At 46.9% G+C, this 9,831-nt stretch overlaps 1 protein-coding gene across 1 annotated transcript; it reads right to left on the reverse strand.

Annotated features, from left to right (window-relative positions):
- Nucleotides 1-4,056: 4,056 nt before the first annotated feature.
- Nucleotides 4,057-8,708, reverse strand: LOC130374445 (thrombomodulin-like). Its single transcript, XM_056581206.1, has one exon. The coding sequence runs from the start codon at nucleotides 8,472-8,474 to the stop codon at nucleotides 6,975-6,977; it is 1,500 nt and encodes a 499-aa protein (XP_056437181.1). The 5' UTR covers nucleotides 8,475-8,708; the 3' UTR covers nucleotides 4,057-6,974.
- Between the last annotated feature and the right edge of the window lie 1,123 nt (nucleotides 8,709-9,831).

The raw sequence follows: 9,831 nt of genomic DNA on the forward strand, positions 1-9,831 counted from the left end.
ACGCTCTGTCTTTAGGGCCACATGCACGCAGCCCACCCCTCTATTGGTCATAGTAGCCCCTCCCCCCTCTGTGTGTGTGTGTGTGTGTGTGTGTGTGTGTGTGTGTGTGTGTGTGTGTGTGTGTGTGTGTGTGTGTGTGTGTGTGTGTGTGTGTGTGTGTGTGTGTGTGTGTGTGTGTGTGTTAATTACTGTGTGACTAATAACGGAATATTCTTAATAGTGAGGCTCCAGGGGGAGGGGTACAGCTAGGGGGGGGGGGGGGGGGGGCAGACTAAAACAGTTTCTGCATGAAAACCGCAGCAAATCGCACGTTCAATCGATTGAATGATGACGCAGAACTGGTTCCACAAAACCTATGTTGTAATATTTATGCACAACTTTTTTTTTTCTGGTGGAGGAAAACCACTGTCACTTATTTCATACAAAAAAAGTTGTACAACCATGAGGACATATTTTCCTTTTTTCCAAAACCAGGGTATTGGTAAAATATACATAGCCACTAATTAGCCATCGTGATGAAATTCTGAACATGATGGTCGATTTATGTTTATTAGGACACTAGGGTCCACCTTATGTTCTTACAAAGAGCAATATGCCTTCCAGATGTTAATTGTTGATGCATTGAGGGCAGTGTGTAGAATCAAGCCGCAAGTATGAATTTGGTTGAAATGGAATATAATATTCAGAAGATTGTTTTAATTCGAGTACTAGCCTCCCCACCGATGAATGGTACAGACTTAGGTCCCGTCCACACGAAGCCGAAACAGGCGAAACCGTTACGGTTTCGATCTATCCGGTTTCGCAGTATCTCGGTAAAGACGGAGTCAAGCGAAACCGGGTAGATCTGTAGAAACGCTGTAGTACACATTCCAGGCCCATAAGGGGCGCTGCTTCTGCTACAGAAATCCTTGTTGTTGTGAGTTCTGAGACTCCGCGGGCTCAACAGTCATTGGCTAGAGGGTCGAGGGGCGGGGCGATGACGTCATGGTTTACGGTTTCAGTCGGTTTCAGGCGTCCACACGAATCCAAAACGAAACCGGGTAGATTTGAAACCACCTCCGAGGCTGGTTTCAGAAGTTTGCGGTTTCGGTCAGCGGATTCGCCGGCTTCGTGTGGACGGAAGGCCGAACTGTACAAGACCTTTGCGGTTTCGCCATTAAAAATCGGCTATGTGTGGACGGGGCCCAAAACTGATGGTTTTCTTGATTTATTGAAATCCTTCTTTAGTCAACCAATAAACCATCGTAAGAGCTTGTGCCTCTTCGGCGGGTGCTAAATCAATTCAATATTTAACCTTACCTGTAGGGGTGCACATAACTGGTACGCATGCGCGGCCATAACCGGGGATGCGTAACGTCATTTGTGTCACTACATCGCTTTTGCGTAACTTACGGGAGATCGAAAAAAAACGAAACAACAAAATACATTGAGCAGCTACTTGTGCGTTCGCCACCTGCAAAGAAAAGGGAAATGGAGCCGGAGCAGAAGAAAATGTTTTTTTTCAAAAAAGTGGCACCAAGATGTGCCGTGGCTCGAAACGAATCATAAGCGCAATGAATTGTGCGCTCATGTGCGCTGTGCACCGCGCACACACTGGAGAACTGCGCAACATCAGCTGATCTCAACGTTCCTTTTGTCAGATAATCAAACGCTCCGTGGTCGAGCTGCTGCAGTTTAATAAAAAAAAAAAAGGTGACGCAAAAAACCTCTGTGAAACTGGTTAAGTTTCATAAGATCTGATGTTACGTGGGGAGCTATGTCTGTGGTGCGTACCAAACACCATCTCCTGGTACTCAACTGAGTAACTCGATAAAGAAGTAATGTGCACTGCACCCCTGACTATATCGCTATCTTTCTTTCCCTGTTTACATTTCTGTTGTGTTCTGTTCCTCTCCCTCGTTCGCGTCAGAAACTCACCCTCCACACGGCACACTATATCAAAACAAAAGTCCTTCCAACAAGGCTGAATATAAGTCAATATAAATTCACCAATAAAATAACAATAATAGCTTGTGACTACTCAACAGTGCTGTGTACTCCCTAGAACCAACCCAGAAATTGGGTATAATTATAGTATACGTCACCAGTATAATCCCAAGAAAATAATAATCGATTTGTTTGCATTACACTAAAAGAAGCAAAAATGTAAATATATATAAATTAGTGCTGTCAAGCGATTAAAATATTGAATCGCGATTAATCACATTAATGTCATAGTTAACTCACGATGATCGCAAATTTTCTTTGCTAAATATCCTTCAATTTCTTTGTCCCATTATTTTTTCTCATTTTAATGCTCTTATCAACATGGAGAAGTGCATCGGCATGCCTTGCCGGCTTGCAAATGTTTTTTATTGATAAAAACATTGGGATATACTGATCAAAACAGGACGATACAAAAAAAAACCCTATAGTGCAATTAAACGATGAACATACAAACATACTGCCTTGAGCATAGCAGTCAGGCTACTGCTTCTTTGTTTTGAGGCAAAGAAAAAAAAATGAATGCCGTTAATATTGGTTTGCGTTAACGCCGTTAATAACGTGTTTAACTGTCAGCACTAATGTAAATGTATCAAGGTACCTGACCACATTTTGGAAATACCTAGCCGCTCCTCAGGGGCTTCAGGTGGCTGCAATATGCGTCCTCACCACTAGATACCACTAAATCCTACACACAGCACCTTAAGGAGGACGCCATCATTTTTAATTTTTCACCTGAAGGGATATTTCACATCACCTAAAGTTATGAATGATCGATTATATATTCAACACAATGTAAAAATAAAGTTAAAACCTAAATAGCCTTCATCTGATTCTAGCTAGCGCCTCTCTGAACAGGCACGTGCCAGGTGTCCATATGGGCATGTGGGGCGGCAAACTACTTGCAAAAGCAATTGCTCCCAAAAATATAGTTCCTCAGTAAATCATTGCTCCGAGTATATTTTTGATAATGTGATTGTCACATTAACTATCTATAGTTTCTGTAGAATCTCAGACTATTTTTGGTCTGTTGACATCAAATTTTGGATGATGATGGGCGGCGATTCTAGCTGAGTTTAACGTGTCTTGCAATGTTTTGGCAGGGCAGGGCAACGTTATGCAATCCTGAAGGCTGCATTAAGAATTGCAATCCGCGAAAAAAGACGCCTGTCTGGTCATAAAGTATATTGCCCCATGGTCATGTTCTGGAACTGTTGTTTTTTTAACTAAAATTATTCTGCCAGTATCTTTCGTTGTTTCTATATCAGATGCAGATATGACGAGAGGTGTTGCAACAGTGATTAACAGTGTTGAGTTTCTGTTAAAAAAAAACATTTGAGATGTTAAAATTGAAAGAGAAGTTAGCCATCAATCAACGTGGCCAAGACAGACCGGACCAACAAATGAAGGATAGGGAGAAATCTTACAACAGAACTTTCTAAAGAGAAACACTGTTTTGTTTACCATGTCTTACTTTTTCGAGCAAATGTACCGTAGGAAAAGGGGTTGTATGGACCATGGATCTATATATATATATATATATATATATATATATATATATATATATATATAGATATATAGATGCTTCACATCACCCACACATCTAATACAATATTATATATGTATATAATATACATAAGGGAAGTCTGGGGCCCCCTGCTTGAGCTGCTCCCCCTGCGACCCGACCCCGGATAAGCGGATGACGATGAGATGAGATGAGATAATATAATAAATTGTGGGTCTTGTACCCAAGTAGCTCTGCCCCACTGAAATTTAGGGTCACCAAACGCTACTGTATCTGAAGCATTTTATGACCATAGATGGTATTACCCACATAGTGTACGTTGCACCACGTTTAATAATAATAAAATAATTCAGGGAATTTGTATAGCGTTTTTATTATTTTGGTGGAAACTCAAAGCACTTACAGTGAAGGGAGGGACCTCACTAACCACAACCAATGAGTCGCACCCATGGGTGATGCACCAATCAGCGGCAGAACGTTCACCACACACTGGCTTGAGGTGGAGAGTGAGGGAATTAATGAATCAGACAATTATACAGGGGGATGATTAGGGTGCCAGATTGAATGAGCCTGGTTGGGCATTTTTAGCAAGGACAACGGGAAACCCCCGCCTCTTTGCGTTAAATGCCCTGGGATCTTTTATGACCTCAGTGAGTCAGCTTAGACACTTTACACTTTTTTAATTCACTTGTTTATTCTCTGATGTGTGTGGTTTGTGAATATGTGATGCTCAGTAACTCGTACCATGTGAACTCAAATGCCAACGGGAATATCAAGTTACGTTAGTTTAAGTGAATTTAAAGGCCATTTGGACGTGTAGCCTCTGTGAAGTCACCCTTATACCGACAGAACCATCGATGTCAGCAACCATCTGCAGGAAACGGTTCTTATTTAAGGGCGGGGCTTTGTTATAGTTTACGACCAAAACGAATTAATTTACTAAGGTTATAATTTCTTAACGACATAAAACCAGCGAATGGGACCTCACAAAATACAACATATGGCGACACTAAGCTTCTAACTGAAAAAAAAAAAGAAATGATCGGCTTTGTATCACCTGAAGGAAATCATATTTTTCACGTGTCTTAATTGAACGGATCTTTTTGCGTCCAAATGCCACAAACAGTTATGAGCTAGGCTACATGCTAGTCATCTCCGCCAAAGCTCAACTAACAGCAGTAATGGCTGTATGTAGTCAGGACTTATATGATGCTATATGATGCCTACGTATATGATGCTAGTGAGGACTTATTTGATACAAATTAACTATCTGGTACTATGAATTAGCTAATTCTGGCAAACTCTTCTGATGCTACTACATTAACAATCTTAAATCTTCGACCCATCATGTTGCATGATACTTTTTTTATTTTTTTGGTAAGGATCTCAGAGGCTCCATATTATTATGTATTTTGTCACGTTTGACAGTAATTTGATTATTAATGTATTCAGGATGGAATATTAATGAGTGACATACACTGACCACTGTGTGGTGGCCATGAAAGACCCTCAATGTGCCAAATGGGTAAGGTTTCCACTGCTTGGGGAAAAGATCCCCTATGATGGTGCCGTCCATGGAGGGTAAATCCACACCCCAAACAGTCTGGGTGAACCGATCAGGGACGTCAACGACAGTATGTCCACATTTTTTGCACTCTGTGTTATACAAAATATGGACCTAGCATCGGAGATATCTCCGGAGCGAAACAGGAGACAAGGCGTAACTGTCGTCTCACCTCAGGAGTTCTGCGTTGCGTATTATGACTGCTGGGACAACATTAGTTCACTTTCAGCACTTTTAAAACTAAGCTGATGCTAGTTATCATCCATCTGGTAAAGGTGAGCACTTATCTAATGCATTGATGGTACCTGGTAGCACTTCAGATGCTAGCACCTGGTAGCACTTTATGACTTAGCTGATGCTAGTTAGCTATATGTTGCTAGCTATGATTTCTGATATTGATTAGCCATATGATGCTAGTTACCCAAGTGTTAAACTTCACACATCACAGGGAGAGAGAATAGATAGTTTATTAATCTCCAAAGGGAAATTACGTTGTAACAGCAGCACAGATTCTAAAATAAAATATAAATAAAATAAAAAATATAAAAACAAAGGTAATAGTCAACAATATGATTAAATTCAATTTGACTTCTCACAATACAACACAAAATTATCCATAAATAGTAAATACTAATGCAAACCAAACAATACTACTAATACTGTATTACAATATAGTTAGATCCTGGTGATATACATTCATGTTGCCGTGGTAATGTCAGGTTTACGTTCCTGTTTCCATCGTGACGTCATGTTTACATTCACATTGTCGTAGTGATGTGGTTGGGTTGCCAAGTGATGTCAGGTGGGTGTTGCCGTAGTGATGTCAGGTGGCTGTTGCCTGGCAACGTCAGGTGGGTGTGGCCGTGGTGACGTCAGGTAGCTGTTGCTGTGGTGATGTCAGGTGGGTGTAGCCATGGCGACGTCAGGTGGGTGTTGCCGTGGTGACGTCAGGTGGGTGTTACCGTGGTGATGTCAGGTGGGTGTTGATGTCAGGTGGGTGATGTCAGGTGGGTGTTGCCGTGGTGATGTCAGGTGGGTGTTGCCGTGGCGACGTCAGGTGGGTGTTGCCCTGGTGACGTCAGGTGGTTCTTGCCAATGTCATTACAGTGGCAACGTTGAGGGTTTTTTCACGTTTCAATTAATTTATCAGAAGTTAAAGGTTGGGTATGGGATTTGCGAAACGCCAGCAGATTTTGAAAATACACAACTCAAATGGTCCTAACCCCTCTCCTTCAACGCTGACAGCGCGAAGGAGTGCTAGGTCTTCTAGTGCTAGGTCCAAATGTGGATTAGCTAGTTAGCTAGCTCCAGTAGCTGCCGCAGGATAACAACAAGCAGAAGCTTGCTCTGGGTCACGAGCTTTGAGTACGTGCACGAAGGGGTCACGCGCGGGGGGAGGGGGAGTGCAGTACGACCGTTTGATTGACGTACTTACTGTCCAATGCCACTCGGTGGTTCTGGAAATCATTGGCTGGAGTTTTCCGAGCCCTGCCCGTTCCACAGATGATTGAATTGTTTAATTTTCATGTCAGTACTTCTAACTCAGAGGCTGTAAGTGGGTTATGATAAGGATTTCAAGTAATTTTGCAAAAATTGCCGAAAAAGAAAATTCCATACCCAACCTTTAATATCGAGGTGACTGACAGTGAGTTCAGATCCAGGAAGCGGTCAGGGCCCCTCACCCTCTACAGGTGAGGGGCCCTCACCCTCTACAGGTGAGGGGCCCTCACCCTCCAGGGAGGCTCCGCTCTCAAGCCCCCGCTCTGCCTCTGAGCCCCCTGTGGAGGGGGGTGTCGGTGAGTTAAGGGTCCCAGTCTGGTCCTGGCTCCACCGACACCAGAACCGGTCCCTGATCGGTCCGTAGAGCGGGTCCTCGGTGGGGGGTGGGCGGCCCCCGGGGAGTCACCACCCCGGGGTCTCGCGGCTCTGCTTGTCGAAGGAGAAGCGCTGGTACTTCTCGGTGGTGACCTGCTGCAGGGTGAGCCCGCCGCCGTCGGGGCTCAGCTCCAGCGTGCCGCTGGCGCGCCGCAGCGCACAGCGCAGCGGCAGGTACAGAACCGCCATGGCCGCCGCCACGAACGCCGTGATGCCCAGGGCTGCGCCCACCCGCACGTAGCCCGGGACCCCTGTGGCCGGGAGGGCGGGCGGGGGGGCGCTGGGCCTCACCCCTCCACTGGGCCCCACCACTTCGCCGGGGCCCGGCCCCTCGCTGGTGCCCGGGATGGGGTCGGTGGGATTTGAGTAGTTGTCGTATTCGTCAATCCGTACGCACAGCGGGGCAGCGCTTAGCTCGTCGTCGACGACATAGCCCGACGGGCAGCGGCACTGGGACCGCCCCTTGGTGTCCACCACGCAGTGGGCGGGGCAATCGGGCCTGTCGCAGTGGGGGTCGCAGCGGGTGGCGTTCTCCCGGGACACCACGAACCCGGAGCGGCACGTGCATACCTTAGCCCCTTCCACCGTGGGGCACAACATGTGCTCGCAGAGCTCGCAGATCTTAACGTCCATGCACGCCCCGTCCTCCATGGCGTAGCCGTCCATGCACGAGCACTCGGACCCGCCCCCCTCCAGCCGCTCCCGGCACTGCACGTGCTCCCCAGTGCAGTCCGCGGTGTCGGAGCATTCGCGCTCGTCGACGCACGTGACGTTGTTCGAGTGCAGCTTCTGTCCGTCGGGGCACGTGCACATGTTGTTCACGCAGGTGTGGGAGCAGCCGCCGGTCTCCACCTCGCAGAACCACGGCGCGCGCCACCACTTGCCGTGCCCGCACAGCCACTTGGAGTCGAAGTAGCGCGAGCCCTTCTCCCCTCGGGTCGTCCACAGGGTTCCACCTGGGGTTTTCCGCGCGTGCGTTGAACCGTTTAACGCGAAGTGCACTCCCGGTTCGGCCGACCGGTCCGCGACGCGACACCAGCCGAACGGCGCGGAGCACAGGAACCCGTCCAGAGTCCCCTCGCACGACTCCTGCTGCCACGCGCCGTCCGTCGAGACGGACACGCACTTGCGGTCACATCTGTCCGGGACCCCCGTCCAGTTTGAGGAGATTCCAGCGGCGGCCTCGGTCACCCACTCGTAGCCGTAATTTGCCGAGTCGTTAGTGGGACACCGGCCTTCCGCGAGGGTCAGGCCAATCCAGAACCTCCCGATGCCCGCGCGCAGCAGTAACTCCTGGACCCTGCGCGCCTCCGCCGCCGACGGCAGCGTCGCGAGAATGCCGCCCTCCGCACGGCAGGCGTCCCGAGCGCCCGCGAAGTCGTGCGCCCCGGGGAACAGGAGGAAGCAAGTGTTGTCGTCGCAGTCCTCCAGGTAAGCGAGCGGCGGTCTGCCTCCATGCGCGAGCCTGGCGGCCAACAGGGACAAGAGCACAAGGAGGCGCGCAACGCAGAAGAGAACTTCCTTCATCTCGGGTTGTGAACGACGGCGCGGAGATCTACGTGGACGGTGGTGGTCGTCCTACTGGTGGTCGTACTGGCGGTGCTGGTGCTCGTAATGGTGGTGCTGGTCGTCGTACTGGTGGTGCTGGTGGTCGTACTGGTGCTGGTACTGGTCTGTGTGGAGCGGAGACCTCCTCCGGGTTTAAGAGGGTTTTGTTGCTGGACGTAAGTTCCGCTCGGCGGGGGGTTTATTCAACCTTATCTCGGGGTCTGCCCCCTCACGTGCACACGCATACGCGCGGGCACGCACACCCGGTTTGTAATAAAAACATAGAAATACTCACGCAACTCAAATCCTATAATTTCTCTCTAGATTGCTTGATACACTTTCTGAACCCATATGCTCTCTCTCTCTCTCTCTCTCTCTCTCTCTCTCTCTCTCTCTCTCTCTCTCTCTCTCTCTCTCTCTCTCTCTCTCTCTCTCACACCTTCTCTCGCTCTTCCTCTCTCTACCTCTCACCTTCTCTCTGTCTGTCTGTCAGTCTGTCTCTCTCACTCTCACCTTCTCTCTCGCACTCTAACTTTTCTCTTTCTCACCTTTGCTCTCTCTTGCACTCTCACTTTCTCTCACTCTTTCTCTGTCTCTCTCACTCTCACCTTCTGTCACTCTCTCTCACTCTCAACTTCTCTCTCTCTCTCTGTCGGTCTCTGTCTGTCTTCCTTTCTCTCTCGCTCCCTCTCTCTCTCTCTCTCTCTCTCTCTCTCTCTCTCTCTCTCTCTCTCTCTCTCTCTCTGGTCCCTCTCTATCTCTCAAATTCAAATTCAACAAAGCTTTATTGGCATGAGAAATATACATTTGCATTGCAAAAGCAGGTGAACAATAAAATAAACAGCGTTATAAAATAAAAAGTAAAAAGGTAAGGTATATAGTATGATATATAATATAATAAGTATAAACCGTTAAATGCAAAATATCTGTACATATCAAATGTTATACTATCAAAGCACTATATAAAGTAAAATGTGTGATATTATAAAAATTACAAAAATGACAATCTCTACAATCTCTCTGCATATATATATATATATATATATATATATGTATATATATTATAATATATATTTATGTGTTTGTATTTGTTCTTGTAAAGCAGTCGTTCCTCAGAAGAGACAGTTTAATAAAAAATCAAATAACTGATGACTAAATTTTCACGTACCATTCATATTAGAGCAATAATAATCTGTGAAATAATATCTCATCTCCTGTCCTCGCCTCTCCTCCTCACCCATCTCCTGTGTACTCCTCTCCTATCCTCTCCTCTCCCCTCTCCTCCTCCTCCTCTCATCTCCTTTTCTCCTCTCCTCCTCTCCTCTTCTCTCTGATT

This window comes from Gadus chalcogrammus, chromosome 21 (genome assembly GCF_026213295.1).
Source record: "Gadus chalcogrammus isolate NIFS_2021 chromosome 21, NIFS_Gcha_1.0, whole genome shotgun sequence".
Lineage (NCBI taxonomy): Eukaryota > Metazoa > Chordata > Actinopteri > Gadiformes > Gadidae > Gadus > Gadus chalcogrammus.

What these genes read in the sequence shown, in the direction of transcription:
- LOC130374445 (XM_056581206.1), bottom strand. Translation starts at nt 8,474, where the DNA reads ATGAAGGAAGTTCTCTTCTGCGTTGCGCGCCTCCTTGTGCTCTTGTCC.